Source organism: Monodon monoceros, unplaced genomic scaffold (genome assembly GCF_005190385.1).
Source record: "Monodon monoceros isolate NGI ecotype Baffin Bay Population unplaced genomic scaffold, NGI_Narwhal_1 Super_Scaffold_15, whole genome shotgun sequence".
Taxonomy (NCBI): Eukaryota; Metazoa; Chordata; class Mammalia; order Artiodactyla; family Monodontidae; genus Monodon; species Monodon monoceros.
Genome location: NW_021703771.1, coordinates 28,887,859 through 28,907,131, shown reverse-complemented (window position 1 = coordinate 28,907,131; position 19,273 = coordinate 28,887,859). Strand labels below are relative to the sequence as shown.

At 35.9% G+C, this 19,273-nt stretch overlaps 1 protein-coding gene across 1 annotated transcript in view; it reads left to right on the top strand.

Moving 5' to 3' along the window:
* Positions 1-19,273, top strand: part of MMS22L (MMS22 like, DNA repair protein) — a 140,448-nt gene that overhangs the window by 56,346 nt on the left and 64,829 nt on the right. Inside the window, exon 14 of the mRNA XM_029224113.1 lies at positions 549-1,052. Coding sequence (XP_029079946.1) covers positions 549-1,052 — 504 coding nt within the window. The remainder of the gene's footprint in view (positions 1-548; positions 1,053-19,273) is intronic.

The following is a 19,273-nucleotide window of genomic DNA, read 5'->3' as shown; positions in this document are numbered from 1 at the left end:
TTTTTCTTTGTAAGTAGGTAAAAATAATTTTTCCGGAGCTTTAAATTATGTCTTAACATATAAGTACAGCAAGAGCCAAGCCTTTGTGAAGGGTAGAGGGAGAAAGGGTTTAAGGAAAATTGTTACATAAAATTGCCCTGTTAAGATTTCTATAAAGTGCAACAAGTTGTACTTAAAAGGATTATGTACTCTTTTTTATTTGTCAATAAGAATTTAAAAAGAAAGGTAATGGGGGGACTAAAATAAAAGTAAAAGCCATGTACTGTATGAAAAGAATATTTTTACTGTCCTTTGGGGAAAGCCACTGAATCCTTTGATTCGCTTATAGATGCTTGCTGCATCCTTGAGAAATTTGAAGGTAAGGAGGGGCAGTGGTGTTCTGTGAGGTTGTTTTCTAAGCAGGAAAAGTGACACAATAGCACCATAATGTAGAAATAGATAACAATTTAAAGTAATGAGACTGTCATGAGTATTGAGTGAAATGTTATTTTGAAAGATGCATTTTTGTGAATGAAACAATTTTATTAATTCAGCTTTTTGTTTTACAGGATATATTCTAAATTCCATCAAAAAAGAATGGAAGAACTAACTGAAGTTGGTCTGCAAAACTTTTTCAGCCTTTTTCTACTGTTAGCATGTGTGGCAGAGGTGGAAGATGTAGCAAGTCATGTTTTAGGCCTCCTAAATTTCCTCAAGCCTGCCTTTATAACATCTCCCCTCATTTGGAAGGGTCAGATGGCCTTCCTCTTGATGTATACCCAGAAAAACCTGGACATCAGTGTTTTGGCTGAGATATTTTCAGGTGCTTTCCGGGAGAAAGCAAAGGAGTTCTTGGTATCTAAGAATGATGAAATGGGACAAAGACAGACTCTCTGGTCACTTCTTTCCATATATATTGATGGTGTTCAAGAAGTGTTTGAGACTAGCCATTGCTTGCATCCTTCCCATGAAAAACTGCTTAATGATGGCTTTAGTATGCTTCTACGAGCTTGTCAAGAATCTGAACTTAGGACAGTGTTGAGCTTTCTACAAGCTGTTCTGACCAGAATCAGGTATGTTTTCCAGTAACGTTCTGATTTATTGATTTGCTTTATATCATCACCTGTGTTGATTCTGTATTAAAGTTTTCCTTTTTACATACTCATGAAATTCAGTTGTAAAGAGAGGAGTTAAAGGAGTTTTACTGCAATGTAACATAAATCAGTAGTTTTCAAACAGTGCTTCTTTGAAAGAAAGCTTATGTGCAAACACGTAAAACTAAACTAAATCAAGCATAGCTCTGGTGTAGTCCAAGAGCCATGCCTCTTGGCCCCTTCTTTCCTCTCTGCCTCTCCTAGAAGAGCATTATTATCCAGAGGGATATTTCAGACATTCTAAGCAAGACCATGAGCTCAAATCTGATGTGGCTTTCATTGAAACATACGCAGTTTTGCGTGCGTAAGGAGATTTTGGCCACATTATACCATTAAAAAAAAGTAAGTTTCTTTAAATATTTTGCTGCAGAGTTGCAACGTCAAATGCATGAAATATTTGGTTGGCCAAAAAATTTGTTTGGGTTTTTCCAAAAGATCTTACAGGAAATCCCAAATGAGCTTTTTGGCCAGTACAATACTTCCAGCTGAAATAGTTTATTCTAAGATTAAGATAGGAGTGTTAGGGGCTTCCTTGGTGGCACAGTGGTTAAGAATCCGCCTGCCAGTGCAGGGGACACGGGTTCGAGCCCTGGTCTGGGAAGATCCCACATGCCGTGGAGCAACTAAGCCTGTGCACCACAACTACCGAGCCTGCACGCCACAACTGCTGAGCCCACGTGCCACAACTACTGAAGCCCACACACCTAGCTCCGCAACAAGAGAGGCCGCCGTAATGAGAATCAGCCTGCGCACCACAACAAAGAGTAGCTCCCACTCACAACTAGAGAAAGCCCGCACACAGCAATGAAGCCCCAACACAGCCAAAAATAAATAAATTTAAGAAAAGATAGGATTGTTCTACTTATAACACCAATCATCTATACAAAACTTACTGTTCTCAGATCCACTTAAATTATGCAAATGTGCAGATACCCTCCGACCCAAACAATAATGGATAAGAACAGTGATTATGACATTTATTGCCTATAAGGCCCTTTCTACATAACAGTTTCACCTTTAAAGTACATGTTCTTGAGAAGTTAGATACTACCACTCAGTGCAGTTAGTTACTGTCACTAAAAAGTTGTGTAAAAGTTAGGTATAAAGATATGATTTTATTTAAAATCATGTCTGAAGTTAACGAAGAAACTGCTTCCCTCTTCTTAGCTGCACATTACAAAAGTGGCATCTGTTTTTCAAAGATAGTAAACTTGATGAAATTTCCGAATTTTGGACATTTATTCATTATGAGTTTCATTACTAATTCATTACTAATTCATTACTAATTACTAATTCATTACTAATTCATTACTAGTTTTCTTAATTTGCTTTATGTTGGGCTGTGTGTTCATACAGATTAATCCACGGGTTTTCACTCTTTAGATTTTGTGTAGTTTTTATATTTATGTACTCTAATTCTTGATCAGATAATCATCCCCATATCCCCCAATGTAAGCTGTATCAAATTTTTAGGCGGATGGATAGATAAATGGATAAGTAAATGAATAGCCAACTTCATTAGAAGAAACTTTTACTGATTCTGGATCTTCTCCACGAAGTACATTTGTTCTTTCTTAGTCTAGTAGAGTTTATTAGCAGATAATATACTTTTCCAAGTGCCAAATTCATTCTGTTTGTTCAATTTTTAAATAAGTGGTAAGTAGGGCTTCTGGGGCAGAATTAGGAATTTCCATATTTCTGGTACCATTTTTGGTTTGTTTGTTTATATTTGTCTGAATATACAAAACAAGAAGGAAGAGGAGGGAGCTGGTCTAAACCATCCTGGTGATAGTGCTGCAGTCTGGGCAAAGGAGTAGAAAATGATGTGAGAGTTTGGGCATCTTGGGAAGATGCAGTCATGGAACCAAGTGGCAGAATCCATATATCTTTCTACCTTTTTCATTAAAGATAGACAAGTCTTTTTTGTTTGTCTTAACAATTATATTGTTTCTTATATATGTTTTTTTTTAAACAAAGATTCATATCTTACAAATACTATTTAATTTTTTAGTTAGAAATTTGGAGGAACCTATTTTTTTTTTGAGGTTCTTCAAAGTGTTGGGTTAGCCAAAAAGTTTGTTCAGAAAACCTGAACGAACTTTATGTCCAATCCAGTAGTTCGGAGAGCAGTGGGGCAGTGTGGAGGAATCTTCTTTTGTTGTGAAATTTTTCTTTTTTTTAATTTTAAGGAACATTTATTTATTTATTTATTTATGGCTGTGTTGGGTCTTCGTTGCTGCGCATGGACTTTAGTGGCAGAGATTAGGGGCTATTCTTCACTGCGGTCAGCAGGCTTCTCATTGCAGTGGCTTCTCTTGTTGCACAGCACAGGCTCTAGGCGTGCAGGCTTCAGTAGTTGTGCCATGCGGGCTCAGTAGTTGTGCCACGCGGGCTCAGTAGTTGTGGCTCATGGGATCTAGAGTGCAGGCTCAGTAGTTGTGGCACACGGGCTAAGCTGCTCTGTGGCATGTGGGATCTTCCCAGACCAGGGCTGGAACCCGTGTCCCCTGCATTGGCAGGTGGATTCTTAATGACTGTGCTACCAGGGAAGTCCCTGAAATTTTTCTTTGAATTGCAAATGTAGTATGTTGTGTTGGTAAAAATGGTAAAAGAAAAAAAAAATGAGGTATAAGGTGACAAGTAAAATTTCCTCTCCCCAACTTCACTCCTTTATTCTCTAGTTCAATGGTTCTCACCTAGGGGTGAGTTTTTCCCCCAGGGGACATTGAGCAGTGTCTGGAGAAGTTTTTGATTGCCACATGTATGAGGGGTGCTACCCAGCATCTAGTGGGTAGAGGTCAAGGATACTGCTACATAAATAGCCTACAATGTACAGGACAGCCCACACAACAAAGAATTATCTGGTCCAACCTCAGTGATGCTCTATTTCTACTCCATAGATTAAAATGGTTTGTTATAGAACCTTCCAGACTTCTTCCCATTCATAGGCTTAAAACACAAAAGAAATGATCTTTGTTCTGCAACTTCAGTTTTTCACTTAATATTTCCTAGACAGCTTTTCATGTTAGTATATGGAGACCTATCTAGTTGTTTTTAATGGCTACTTAGTGTTTCATTATATGGATGCACCAAACTTTATTTAGCCAATCCCCAAATAATGGAAATTTATATTATTTACCATTTTGTTACTATAAACATAGTTTTAACATCTTTATATATGTATTCTCTGTGTACTTGTGAAGGTATATCTGTAGGTTAATTCCTAAGAGTGAATTTGTGTATGTGCATTATAAATGTGGGTGGATATTCCAGTCCCGTTTAATCATCCCATTTAATTAAAAAAATTTGCACCAATTTCAGTCTCCCTGATCGTGTATGAGAAAGCCTCCTTTCTCATTTTTAGATTAGTGTATGGAGTATATTTAGAAAATATGCATTCCAAGATAAACACAGAAGTTTGTTAAAAATGTTAATGTAAACTTGGTAATAGGAGAAGGAGATTTATTTTGAAGGTTGGAGAGGCTTTAAAAATGGAAATACAGTGAAAGTAATAAATAGGAAATTACTTTTTCTTTATTTACTGACTTTTTGTCTTCAAGCTCTTAACTGGAACTTTTTTGGTCATTCTTCAAAAGTAGTAACTAGAAACACAAGAATAATTCTTGTATTCTTAAAAGATGTACAGTTTATAAATACTATCTCATGTATTTCTTTACCAATCCTGTCATCCCTGTTTATAGATGAAGAAATGGAAACATGGAGACTTTTTACTTTTTGTAATTTACCTAAAACAACACAGTTGTTTCAGAATCACCCCTCAGACTCTAACCCCTATACCATAGCTGCCTTCTTACACTGTCTTTATAATAGTTTACAAATAACTAAACAGACACTAACCATACCACTACAGTTTTTATAAATTAGGAAGTAATTAGATGAATGAAATCTGTTGACAAACCTGAAAGTATTACCACTACTCATGTATACTTCTGAGTGCTTTTACCTTTTATTTTTGCTGCAAAAAAAAAAGGGTAATTTCTTATTGGGGCTTTTGATTACTTTGTTTTTATAATTTTGCAAGTTACATATTTTTTTAATGAGTCATTAGTTGGAAAAATAAATCACAAAGAGGTGTGGAGACAAGTAAATCACATTTTATTTATAATAGTAATTTATCTTTGATTTATTATTAGCACCACTTCAACCATCTAAATTTCACTTCTGGTAAAAAATCAAAGTTTTGCCGTTTAAATTCAATTTAGTAGAAGTTTTTAGCATTAGAGCATGTCAGGAGTGTTGCAAAAATATTGCTTGCCAAGTACCTTGTAAACTATAATGCATCTCTGTTAATCCATGTATTCAGAAGTACAGAGGTCAGAATCAAGAGGCATAATGACAACTCTCAATTATATAAGGTGAGAGTAACTTTACATTTGTATTAATAATTTCTTTTAAACGAGATCTGGTTTGAGATTGTAATTTGGTATCATCTTGACCAGGGGGCAAGGAGTATGTTGTTGCTCTTCAGGACTAACCAGTGAAAAAAAGGACACAACTATTTATGTTGGTAACATTTAATTCCTTGTACAGATGTTTATTTTTGGTTTTGCTTTATACTGGTCAACTATGATCAAAAACAATTGCTGTAAGAGAATGTGAAATCATGTAGAACTTCTGTTGCCAAGGTTATCGAGCAGTATGAGATCAATGTGTGAATAAGAATGGTGTAGTAATGTGCAGGTCATTATTAATGCTGTCATGGTTTAGGCACTGTCATCTTTTAAATTTCTGAAGCTTGCATAGTAATTTGCACACAGTCCTTCAATGAGACTGATTGCGGTATATAGTAAGAGGGACTGTGACTTGCATAGTTTTATTTTATTATATCAATCTTCAGTACTTCCTTCTAAGGCAGATATTGTCAAGACAGACTTGCTTTTAGTTTGGGATCTTTGGGGGAAAAGGGGCCCCAGAGATCATTCAGAATTGTTTACCTTAAAAAGAAAGAAAGAAGGAAGGGAGGCAGGGGAGGGAAACACAAGAAAAGTCCTCTAGGTATTTGATCATAGAGAGTGTTCCTAATTTCTTAACCCAAAATCTGAAACTTCACTGAAGATCTTTTCATAGGCGTCTTTTAGGTATCCTATAATATTTTTTCTACTAATACTATTAGAAAGTTTAAAAATAATTTGAATAGTTGTTAAAAATTAAAGCATAGGGTTTTTTTTCCTTTTAAGTTAAGAACAGAGCTAAATTCTTTGAATTTTGGTTTAGATAGGGAAGATGGGTTACATAGATTGATGATATTTATTCCTGGCTGCATCCCTGACAAGGGAAAGAATGAAATACTTTACCTTAATAATCTCTTCTGTTTTGTAATTCAGGTGGGAATAAGGTACCGGTCCCTGCATAAATGTGTGTGCAGGATGTGTGCCTGTGTGTGTTGAACTAGGTAATAGTTTTATAACTGTATGACAGAGAAATTATAAGTAGGAAGGAACTAAGATCACTGATTAAAGGGAGAAGCGGCTCCCTCTAGGCTGTTAAGAAATAATAACTTCATATGCCACTTTCTGCTAACTGGAGCTGCTGGCTCACCAGAGCATTCTTTATCGCTGATTAGGTAACATTATGAAAATACTGACTTGATTATGTTAACTAAATGCCTCTGTGTTTAAAACTCCGAAAGTCAAATAATTTGAGCAGTCATCTTTAACATTTCACATTCCCTTTCTGAAATCACATTTCTAGTTCTCACTTGGCTGTTATTTGAGGTTAATATAAAAATGGCAGTCTTTAATTTGTGGAGTTAGGTGTAGCCAAAAGCTTTTCTTTAATTATATCCATTCATGCTGCTATAGTTAAGGGTCTGTCAGCATTTCCATTATAAACCTCCATATTCAGGGTTTTATAACACAGCTATGAAAATTAGCTCTGGGCAAGAACTTGACATACAAGGCCTCATGAGATTCTCTCTCCTCCCCATCCCCCTTTTTCATTTGTACTGAAGTAGGGGTGGAGTGATTTCAAAATGCCTTTTGGCATCTGCAAATATCATTCGGCGTTTAAAAAGAAACAATAAATCTTCAGGCCTTGTACCTGTTTGTTCTACCACTTAAGGGGGGTTGTGAACTTATGAATTTAAGCCAAATGGATATTGATCAACTGACATCCTATTTTATATTAAACAAGAGCCTAGTTTCAAAGAAGTCTAAAGGCAGCTGAAAACTTGTCTAAGATGTTAAATGTGGAGACTAAGAAATAATTCAGAAGGGATGATTACCTGTTTTTGATACTGTACGTGCTCAAGTGCAACTCCTTGAAAGGTTTCAGATTCTTTTTCCTGGCTTCAAAATACATTTTGAAAGTACATATATTTTTAAATCCTTTTCTTCTTTTTCCACGAACTTGCAAGTTCATCTGTTTGTTATACATCTTTTTTGACATTTGGGATGGGTGTGTGTGTGCACGTGTGTGTGCATGTGTGCATACACATGTGCACAGAAAAACTGTATATCATTCCCCTCAAATATTTTCCAAGCTCAATAGTTATTTTAACCTTTATCGGTATGGTATCATTTATTCTAAACAAAAAAAAATTTGTTTTAATCTTTCCTTTGGAGAGATAACTGGGAATTTTCTAGGTAGGGAAGGAGGTAGTACAAGGGGAAATATTCTTGTGAGGCTCTGCTGATTACCAAATAATTTACATGATTTTTCAGGAAAAATAGAAAGGAGACTCTTGACAGCATGCAAGCCTTTTCCTCCTTTTGTTGTTGGGTGTTCTGTTAGTATAATGGATTACAGCTTCTAATTATTGAAGAATGGCTTACTACAAAACAACTTTGAAACTAATGTGATTTTTTAAGTAATCAAATTATTATGAGTTATTTATTTGCAAAGTTTAATTAGTGTATCCTGGATTGCCCAAAATATCTGCTGATCTGCTGTTTCATCATGTATATATATGCACATATATCTATGTATATGTACATATGTGTGTCATGTATATACATATGTACATCATTTATACTATATATATGAAATATATATTTGATGCAGATTTTGATTGGATTTTATGCAAATTTTTAGGGCAATGTTCTAATAATTTGAGAGAGAACACATGAGTATGCTCCATGGAAAAATATATTTCCAGTTTTTATTTGAAAAATCAGATATTTGTGTTGTCCACTAAGAGTGATCAATCTACCAGTTTTGGTTGCTTCAGAGAAAGCATCTCTAAGGGGATGTACTAGTATTAGTATTTTGGAAATATATAAAATGTAAATATTTCTCTTCATCATTAAATATTTCATGTATCTTTCAACTGAGATTTTTACATATATACTATGAATTAGCTTTTTTGTTTGTTTGCTTATTTGCTCTTTACCAGGCTTGAATTTTGCATAGTGTGTTTACTATGGCCCTTTTATGTTACATATTTTATAAATTCATGCAGTAATATCAACTCACCCTGATAACTTGGCAATGTTTGTGTACCATTTTTGTATTTTGCTGAAACATAAGTTATCTACTTAATTTTTCATGTATAGGAGTTAATATTTTGGGTCATTTATTTAGTCTCCAACTAGATCTGTTACATAGGTATGAATTCTCCTTGCCTAAGTACAAAGTGATTCTTTTAAAGTATTATAAGGGAAAAGTTATGTGTCCAAATCTCAACCTTATTGGTAAAATGAGGATAATAGCCCAAACCTTTAAGGATTACATGTAATCAGGAATGTAAAGTGGCTAACATAGTCCCTGGCATATTAGTGAGTGTTCAATAAATGTTAGATGTTGCTATTATTATTATTACTTTCAAAAGAACCCATAATATAATTGTTTCTTTGTACTACACTTTATGCCGGAAAACCTCAGCGGACCTGTGTGTGTTTGTGTGTGTGTGTGTGGACTTACCTTGGATGGTTTTTAACCCATCCCTAATATAGTACCTTTTACATAGTGGCCGTTTAGGAAATGGCTTTTTGATGGGTAAATGAATCAGGTTCTTTGTTGTAAAAATAAAGTCAGGATTGTAGAGAACATGAACATTGCCTCAACAATTATAGAACTTTTGGAAATTGTGATTCTGTGTTACTAAGACGGTAATGAGCTGCTGTAGAAAAAGAAAAGTAATTTCTTAAAGGTAGAAATGTGACATGTATGTATGTCCTTCCTTTCTCTATATATCTAGTTGAGTGAGAGAATTTTTTTTAATGTCTTTGGAGGCTCTCTTTTATTATCCCTTCTTTATTCTCACTACCCTTTCCTCCATTTTTAGACCATTATTAATGCTTGCCTAATCTCCCTGCCTCCAGTGCCTTCCCTTCTCAAACCATCTTTTTTTTTTAATTGGCTTTTTTGAGGTATATCACTTATACAATTCACTTTTTGACCAGCTTTATTAAGATAAAGTTCACATACCATATAATTAATGGTTTTAGCACATTCACAAAGTTGTGCAACCTTCACCACAATTTTAGAACAGTTTGTCACTTCCAAAAGAAACCCTGTACCTATTAGCAGTCACTCCCAATTTCCTCAACCCCTCTTCCCTAGCAATCACTAATCTACTTTCTGTCTCTATAGATTTGCCTATTCTGCACCTTTCGTATAAATGGAATCATACAACACATCATTTTTTGTGACTAGTTTCTTTCATTTAGAATAATAATTTCAAGGTTTATTCATATTAAAGCATGTATCAGTACTTTCTTTTTATTACCAAATAATCCACTGTATGAATATACCACATTTTATTTATCCATTCATCAGTTGATGAACATTGGGTTGTTTGCACTTTTTGGTGTTGCTGTGAACATTTGTGTACAAGTTTTTGTGTGGACATGTTTTTATTTCTCTTGGGTATATACTTAGGAGTAGAATTGCTGGGTCATGTGATAACTCTGTTTAAACTTTTAAGGAAATGCCAAACTGTTTCCGTTGCACCATTTTTCTTTTTTTTTTTTTTTTTTTTTGCGGTACGCGGGCCTCTCACTGTTGTGGCCTCTCCCGTTGTGGAGCACAGGCTCCGGACGCGCAGGCTCAGCGGCCATGGCTCACGGGCCCAGCCACTCCGCGGCATGTGGGATCTTCCCGGACCGGGGCACGAACCCGTGTCCCCTGCATTGGCAGGTGGACTCTCAACCACTGCGCCACCAGGGAAGCCCCCGTTGCACCATTTTACATTCCCTCTTCCAGTATATAAGAATTGCAGTTTCTCCACATCCTCACCAACACTGGTTGCTAAGTGTCTTTATGATTGAGTGATCTTAGTGGATGTGAGGTAGTAGGTATTTCATTATGGTTTTGATTTGCATTTCCTTGGTGGCTAGTGATGCTGATCACATGCTTTTCATGTGCTTATTGATCATTATGTCTTCTTTGGAGAAATATCTATTTGGACCCTTTGCCCATTTTTAAATTGGGTTATTTGTCTTTTTGTTACTGAATTATAAGAATTCTTAATATATTTAAACACAAGTCCCTCATCAGATATATAATTCACAACTATTTTCTCCCATTCTGTGGATTATCTTTTCACTTTGTTAACGTCCTTTGCAGCATAAATTTTAAAAATTTTAATGAAGTCCTATTTATTTTTTCATTTGTGCTTTTGCTCATCTCATATTCTCTTGCCACATTTACCTTCTTGGAGAGCAATTCTGCTTATGTCATTCTGTATTTTAACACCTTTAATGACATCCTAATAGACCCAGAGAAAATGTCTAATTCCTTTTCATGGTTTTCGAAGTTATCCACAGTCTGGCTTTACCTATTTCTGCAACTTTTTCTTGTGGTTCTCCTTTACTTTAGTCAAATGGAACTACTAATTACCAAGAAATCTCCAAGTCTTTTTTTTACCGTTTTTTTATATTTTCCTGTCAAAACCAGTTGAGGGTTCAGACCAGAGCATGGCCAGGACAGTAGAGCCAGATCTGAGGACTGAATAAGCTGCAGTTATGTGATAACCGATGATTAGAAAAGGGTTAAATTCAAGGAGTGAAAGTAGTTGTTAAGATCAGAAGTCAGAAATGGTCAGTGCCGGTTACAGTAGGCAAAGAGATGGAGTGGCAGAGTACAGGAAAAGAAAAAAAACAAACCAAAAACCCCTTATTTAGAGGGATTTGGGGGAAGGAAAAGGTGGTTTCAGAAGTTAGTAGTAAATAGATCACAGCTAGAGATGGAATCAGAGAGCTTCATGTAGGAGCATCATACATGGGAGCAGTCAGGATTTGGGGCAATAGTAGACAAATCCCCAATAGCAAGTTGTGCTTTTTTCCTCTGCTTCTTAAGGAAGTGTTTGAGAGTTCTTCCTGTTGCAGTGTAGTATAAAAACGGGGGCTTTAGGGCCAATAAACCTGAGATCAAATCATCCCTCCTCTACTTACCAACAGTGCAGTCCTGGGAAGTTACTTAACCTTTTCTAAGCTTCAGTTGCACGTTTGTAAAACAGCCCCTACCTTATAGGATTTCTGTGAAAATCTGCTTAGGTCTCTGCTGTCCATACACACTAGCTGTGTGTGACAATTTAAGTTAATGAATATAAAATGACAAATTCAACTTCTCTGTCACACTAGTTACATATCAAGTGCTCACTGATTACAGGTAGTTAGTGGCTGCTGCAGTGGACAGCAGCAGAGCTCTCAGTCAGTACTGACTTAGATGCTGCACCTGCCCAGACCATGGACTATAATAATCTCTCAATATATGTTTTTTGTCTTCATTTACGTTTTCTTTATTTTTATGTGAACAACGTTATCCTTCATTCCAAGCAACGTATGCTTATCCATGTGTCCCCAATCTTGAATAATCTCACTTTCCTTTGAATTTCCGTAATACTTTCTCTCTAATGCCCTTTATTGCCAGATAAATTGTACAATTTATTGTACAATTGTACAATTGTATTGTAATTGTACAATTACAATTGTGTAATTGTACAATTGTATTGTAATTGGTTTTCTACAGAGGATACATAATTCATTAAACAAATTATTCAGCAAATCCAACTAATATTTATGAGTGCCTACCACGATAGCAGGCGTTATTATAGGCACTTGGCATACATCCATAAACCAGTTAAGTGCACATATATGGTATACACTCATGTATTTATTACATGAAAGACAGACACAAAATAGAAAGGTACTTATGTAAGTGTTTATTGAAACCATCACTTTTTCACCATTTCATATTTTATTACTTCAACGATTCAGTATTATTTGATAATGATTTATACTTGTCCCCAATTCTTGCCGATATCCACATGAAAGTAGAGAACAGTATCTGTACAGACAGGCTATGGATTTAATAGATTTAACACATAATCTGAATTTCAACTCTGTGCTTATTGTCTTCTAAGCACCAGTGGGTGGAAGGGACTTCTGGAGGATGACAGCAAGACTCCTGTCATCTTCTCATCATCCATCTCAGTTAATTGAAAGGTTTATTTTATTTTGCCAATTCAATATTTATAACCAAACTATTCTCCTACTAAAATATGGAAACAGGTGGAGTAAATGGGCCTTTGAGCTTTTACCTTGTTTTTGAGAGGTTCCAGAACCTCTCCATCGAGGCTGGGTCCACAGGAACACTTTGAATTTAAAAGTAGAGATCTTCTGTATTTGGATTGGGTTGGAAGCAAGATATTTGGAAGAGGGAACTGAAATAATGGAATGGAGGAAATAATTGATAAAATCATTTAAAGTAGTTCCCTGGAGTGGAAGATTCCTTACTGAAAGGGCCTTTTGAGTGACTGTAGCACAATGGAAGAAATTAGACTCATAGCAAAGCACATCTGTGTGAATTTCAGAATGCTGGGTACAAAGAAAAGGTACCAAAGTGTCCATGGACTTCTTAGTCCTACCCACTTTTTTTATTTTTAATGAATTTATTTATTTTATTTTTGGCTGCATTGGGTCTTTGTTGCTGCGCGCAGGCTTTCTCAGAGTAGCGCCCGTGAGCGGGCGCTACTCTTTGTTGCAGTGCGCGGGCTTCTCATCACAGTGGCTTCTCTGGTTGCAGAGCACAGGCTCTAGGTGCACGGGCTTCAGTAGTTGTAGTGCATGGGCTTCAGTAGTTGTGGCTTGCGAGCTCTAGAGCACAGGCTCAGTAGTTGTGGCTCACAGGCCTTGTTGCTCCACAGCATGTGGGATCTTCCCGGACCAGGGCTTTAACGCGTGTCCCCTGCATTGGCAGGTGGATTCTTAACCACTGCACCACCAGGGAAGCCCTTACCCACTTTTCTTAATCTTCTATTTTTTCTATCTGCTGTGCCCCTAGTCTTGTAATCTCCATTTATAATCTAGGTCAGATCTAATATTTAACCCCATCTGCAAAATTACAAAAGTAAAGTAAGAGGTGAATAGACCTTTATATTATAGATTTTTTTTCAAGATTACTTTGAAGAAGTAGATGAATGGAGCTTTATGACTTCTGATTCATAGTTCTCAAAGTTTGAATGAAAACAGTAAATTCCACCTCTCATAATTAGGAAAAGGAAGGTAACAGTGGTGAAAGAACACTGAAAAAAATTGGGATGAACATTGGGATAAAATGACAAGGACAAAAGAAATATACATTTCATTCTTTTGCAAGTGGATGAGCTTGGGGAATAGAAATGCCATGATTATTTTCTGTACCAAGCACTGGAAGATTTCTTTTTAGCAAAATGGTAACAAATCAAAAGACGTTGGGATGTGGCAAAAGCTACTTTCCTCAATCTGACTTATGTCACTGTGGTTTCTTGTCTGAACCCCATGGTTCACTATAAGTATTTAGACCACCCAAATCTTTGAAGCTTTGGATGAAATTCAGCAGTAAGTTTATAGGAAGGCATTGCCACTGTCCTCTTTCATGGTGCCACACAGGGCTGTGTTTCTTAAACCAAAGATCGATTGTTATAATAAATATATTGAAGACTGGCAAATCCCATTTGTGATGGGTTTGTTAAATTTAACTCTTTTCCAACTGTGGAATGGATAAAAAGACCTTAAATTGCAATTTCAGTAGGTGGACCCAGTCTTAAGAAACTCGGTAGATAGACTACCGTTGTGGCCTTTGGTTATAAAAGGGAAGTACTCAGAGGAAACAAGCAAGGAGGCAAGTAATTTAAGTATTTATGTTTAATATGGTACAATAAGCCACTAAACGTGTTTTTTAATGATGTGATGTATCAGTGAGGGAAGGAAACCGATCTCTTAATTATCCCATTATTTTTAGATTAATAAGACCTCAGAAGGCACTATAAATTGTGGAAAAGTAGATTTATTGTACTTTAAAAATGTTCCTAGCTATCCACACCATCTTCTGGTAATTACTCTAAAGTTGTTTTCTTTAAGATGTGTTTCTTAGAAAGCATCAGAGTACATTTTTGTTTTATGATATGAATTTACTTTTGCCATAAGATGGCCTATAAAGAACACTTCCTTACGTTTCTCCATCTACCTTGTGGAGAAGGGTGAGTGATTGCTCTGGTTCTAATTTTATTTATATTTTAACAAAATTGAGAACATATATAAGGAGTGAAACTAGCCTTTGGAACTCTTAATTTCATTTGTTTCTTCTTTACCTTACAAGATATATATTTTTCTTTCTTTAGTATATCTCTTGTCAGATTTAAGGCTTATTTAAAATGAAAAGAAAGCTAGAGCAATTTTCTTTATTCCATTTCAGTCTCCTAAGGCCTATTTCCCCCTGGTGAGCTCATAGCAACAGGGAGGTTTAAGGGAATTCAGCTTTCTGCAAATTAATGTCTCACATCATGAAAATTCAGGACTTTTTTTTTTTTTATCTTGAAAAGTAATACAGTGAGTGCGAGTATTATTTCTTGCCAGCGGGTGGAAGATGAATGATTTTGTCACAGTTTTACTGCTTGATGAGCAGTATCCTGAGGGTCAGGCTTAAGTCTGTGTCACTATGCTGCTCATTACTCTTGAGCTAAATAAGGGCTGATTGGATCTAAATTGCCTAGCACATGGGCCACAGATGAGCTCAGTGAGCAGGAGATGACCTGCTATTCAGTCTGGGAGTAACCCCGGTGTGCAAATGCAGCATTAGAATACCGTGGGAGAATGAGAGGCTACCAGCTGCTGCCAGCAAAAGAAATCGAAATGTAAAAACTCTTTGATGCTGTGATGTTAGAATTTGAAATGTAGGAAGTGACAGGTTGATGGTACTTATCAGGTTTGGCTGGATTAGAGAACAGTGTCATCTTGCTTCTGTAATGACAGAGGAATGAAGCCAGTAACTAACTACTGTGCAGAGTGGAGCCGCCGCTGTTGCCACCAGTCGTTGCTGCCTCCTACTGGCATTTTCCTGGAAACCAGTAAAAGATACCAAAGAAAAGAGCATCCCCTGTAGACTTCCAGGAATTTGGAACTCTTTGGCGATGAAAAGCTGTCAGTGGTAGGATGCAAAGGAAAGGGTATTTTAGAGCATACTTCATAGTGAATTGCTTTTAAAAAAAAATCGTTATTGGGAAATTCGTTGTTCCAGAATTTTCTAGTTAACCAAGAGTTAATCCATTTATGAAGTGAAACTCCTCAGAGCAAGAAAGCACAGTATATTCTTCCTGGAATAGTGTTTGTTCAGGGGGCCTTAGTTGGGTTGGTTGATCTCTCAATTATGTATTTTTATAAATAACAGCACTTTACTAACAACTAATCTTCAAAATCTAATTCAGACTACCAACCACAGTGTTAGCACAGTTTCAAAGATACTTAATAAAAAGTGATACAAGGTGAAATACACTCCTGCTTATGTAGCTTACGCTGCATAAATCTCCCTCTTAGGGAGGGGGTGGGATGGAAGGAAAAGGTTTTTCCTATAAGTCAAATGATTTAAAACAAAACAAAACCCAGCAAAACCCTATGGTGAAGAACACTTTTGTTTCATTTTACTACTGCAGTTGTGATTAAAAAAAAAAAAATCAAATATTAGGCTTTTTCTTTTTTTTTTTTGCGGTACGCGGGCCTCTCACTGTCGTGGCCTCTCCCGTTGCAGAGCACAGGCTCCGGACGCGCAGGCTCAGCGGCCATAGCTCACGGGCCTAGCCGCTCCGCAGCATGTGGGGTCTTCCCGGACCGGGGCACGAACCCGTGTCCCCTGCATCGGCAGACGGACTCTCAACCACTGTGCCACCAGGGAAGCCCAATATTAGGCTTTTATATGTTTGTGATATAAAACTTAGAAAATATAGGCAAGTTTTTTTTAAAAAGTCACTTATCATGGGGAAGAGCTGCTATTGATATTTTGTTACATCCTTCTAGACTTTTCCTATTCATATGCACTTTTAGAACAAAAAATGGGGTTAAACAGTGTTTAGTGGCCTGATTTTTCACTTAATCTATCATCAGTTGCTTTCCATATCAGTGACATTTGCAACATTATTTTTGGTGGCTTCATAATATTCCCCTGTGTGGATATACCATAGTTTACTTGATCATTTCTTGGTGAAAACGTACACTGTGTTGAAAGTTTCACCATTAGATACAAAGCTGTGATGAATGTCTTTATGTGTTTCTTGGTAGGGTTCTTGGGAACTGTTGTATTACAAATTGTGTACCACACAACTCTAAAGGTGCCACTTACAATATCGTAAATGAGACTTTGATCTTCATGGACATGTTTGATTACATGTGGAAGATACTTTATATTTTAAACCAAATCATTTAAAGAGTCTTAGACATAGTTCTTTTTAAAAAAACGTTGGGAGCCATGATTTAATTACATTCAAGGTTTATGTATACATAATTACTTAATTCTATAGAAGCAAATTTTTAACTAGTAGGAGAAAACCTTAGACTATAAACATAAAAATTTTGTCCCCTTTGGAACAAAACTGTAGCTCTATAGAAAACTAGAGATAGAAAACTTCTAGAGTTTGGGGTGAAGTGACAGGTAAAAGGGTTAATTAACTTTTGTCTCCCAGAATTAAAAAAAAGAATTTTCCTGCATTTGTCAGCATATGTTCCCTACTATTTTCTTTAAGCCCTGTTTTTCTTACTATTAATACAGAATATAAAATTAAGTTTTCAGTATAACTTCTAAAGCACTGGAAGGCTCTAGAGAGAGAGTTTTTAATGCCTCTCTTTTTAAGTTTTATTTTATCAAAATTCATGTATCCTGTAAAGAATATAAATAATATACAATTGTATGCTGCAGAAAATAAGTCATTCCTCTCCTCAACCTCTCTTCCATAAAGGGAACTACTATTAACCCTTTGTAGACTGTTCTAAACTGCTGTTGCTTCTCCTTTTATCCACACTGCCTCTTTTACCACCTCTTATTTTAAGTGGGAAACGTGGGATTTTATACCTTGGAAATTTCTACAACTTTAGTTTTTTAATGAAAGAGATATCAAAGACATCTCTCTACATATACACATTGTATAAGGCTATGTAGTATCTTGTTGTATAATAAACCTTAATTTATTTAGCCCCAGTAAACATTTAGGAGCTATACATGGTTTTAACTTGGCTTGGCTCTTGTAACCATCTGATTTTCCAAGATCCTCGTTGAAAATTTGGGTTACTCAGTTTATTTAATCAGGATATTAGTTGTAGTTCAATTTTGTGAGTTATTAATATATCCAGCATCAAAACCAGCAGAGCACATTTCCACTTCATGCATTTAGTATGTACAGATCATACTTGGAATAATTAATGTCTTTTGCTTATAGTAAAAAATTGCTGCATTTTTCAAAAGGTTGCTGATGTGAATTTTAATTCTGACTCTGCCACTTTTCTTTCACTTTAATCTTCAGTAAGTCATGTATTCTCTTTGAACCTCAATTTTTCTAATCTGTAAAATGTGTGTAATAATACACATTAAAGAACTGGTTTGAAGACCAAAAGAGATAATATATGTCAAGTGTCTAGCAGGGTACCGAAGTGATGATTGCTTTTATTATCATTACTGCTTATCCATTGATTTCAGAGAAGTGAAGTGAAAGAATGTATATTACAAGTAAATTTTAAGATACAGAGTTTTCCACTCTAAATTAAGATTTTTAGAGCTCCATTCTGAATGTTTGGTTCAATGGTAGTCCCTGAAAAGAATACCAGTTATGTTTGAAGTGAAAGCATAAATTAGCTCTAGTTTCTTAGTAGTGTCTCCCCCCACCCTTTTCTTTTCTTTCGGCTTAGAGAATTCTGGCTGTATTAATTTTGTGCCTTTGCATGAAACAGAAATAAGTATACTTTTCAGTCAATCCACCTTTATTGAGTGCCCAGCAAGTACCTGCTGTGGCAGACTTTGTGCTGGTATTGGAGAAAACGGAGATGCTGAAAATAGAGATCGCTGCTCTCAAGTGCCCCAGTATAGTGAGGCCGACATATAAGCAAAGAAATACACTGTGATCGATAACCAAATGTTGAAGAGGCTCTCCTTAAAACTCTTCTACATCACTTACAGAATTTTCTCTGAGATTGCCCTATACGAAATAAAGTATGTGATTATATGGCAATAAGTCAGTCACACACACCATGTTGCAGAGCTGATTGGTAGCAGAAGAATTAGAAAGACAGTGTAAGTCTTTAGCAGCTTGTGCTTAGGTGGATAGATACTCATTCAAAAGTTTTCAATGTTGTTTCTGATATCTTTAACATATTCCTTTTACTAATAAAAAATAAAAACTTAGCCACTTATAAGCATATGTAAGGGTCTTTAGTGAATTGTTAGTTACAGCACTATGTCATTGGTATATTTTTCTACATTTCTTTCTTCCGACATCTGTTGTTTTTTTTTTTTTTTCCTGTTCCCTTTCTCTGAAACCTTAATGTATCTTTTCCCCCCACTTTTTAAATGTTCTATAAACATTTGATCTTTTCAGGACAACAAACTTTGATAATTTAACATGACAAAATAGAATCCAAAAGCAATATGTAGTATTGCATTGTGCATTTTCAAAAGTTTACATAAATGCTGTCATACCAGAGATGTTGCATACAGCTGTGCCACTTGCTTTTTTTCTTCTAGTTTTATACTTTTGAGATATACTGCCAGACAGTGTGTCCTTCAGGGAAATGAAGGATTTAGCCAAAACAAGAAATATCTTGGGTTCAAGAAATGGAGAATCCAGCATAAAATAGTGAAGGGTTGGAAAACAGTTGTACATCTAGTCCAGGCAGCCACCATTCCAGATTTAAATATTTAGAATAATGATGAGCTTTGAG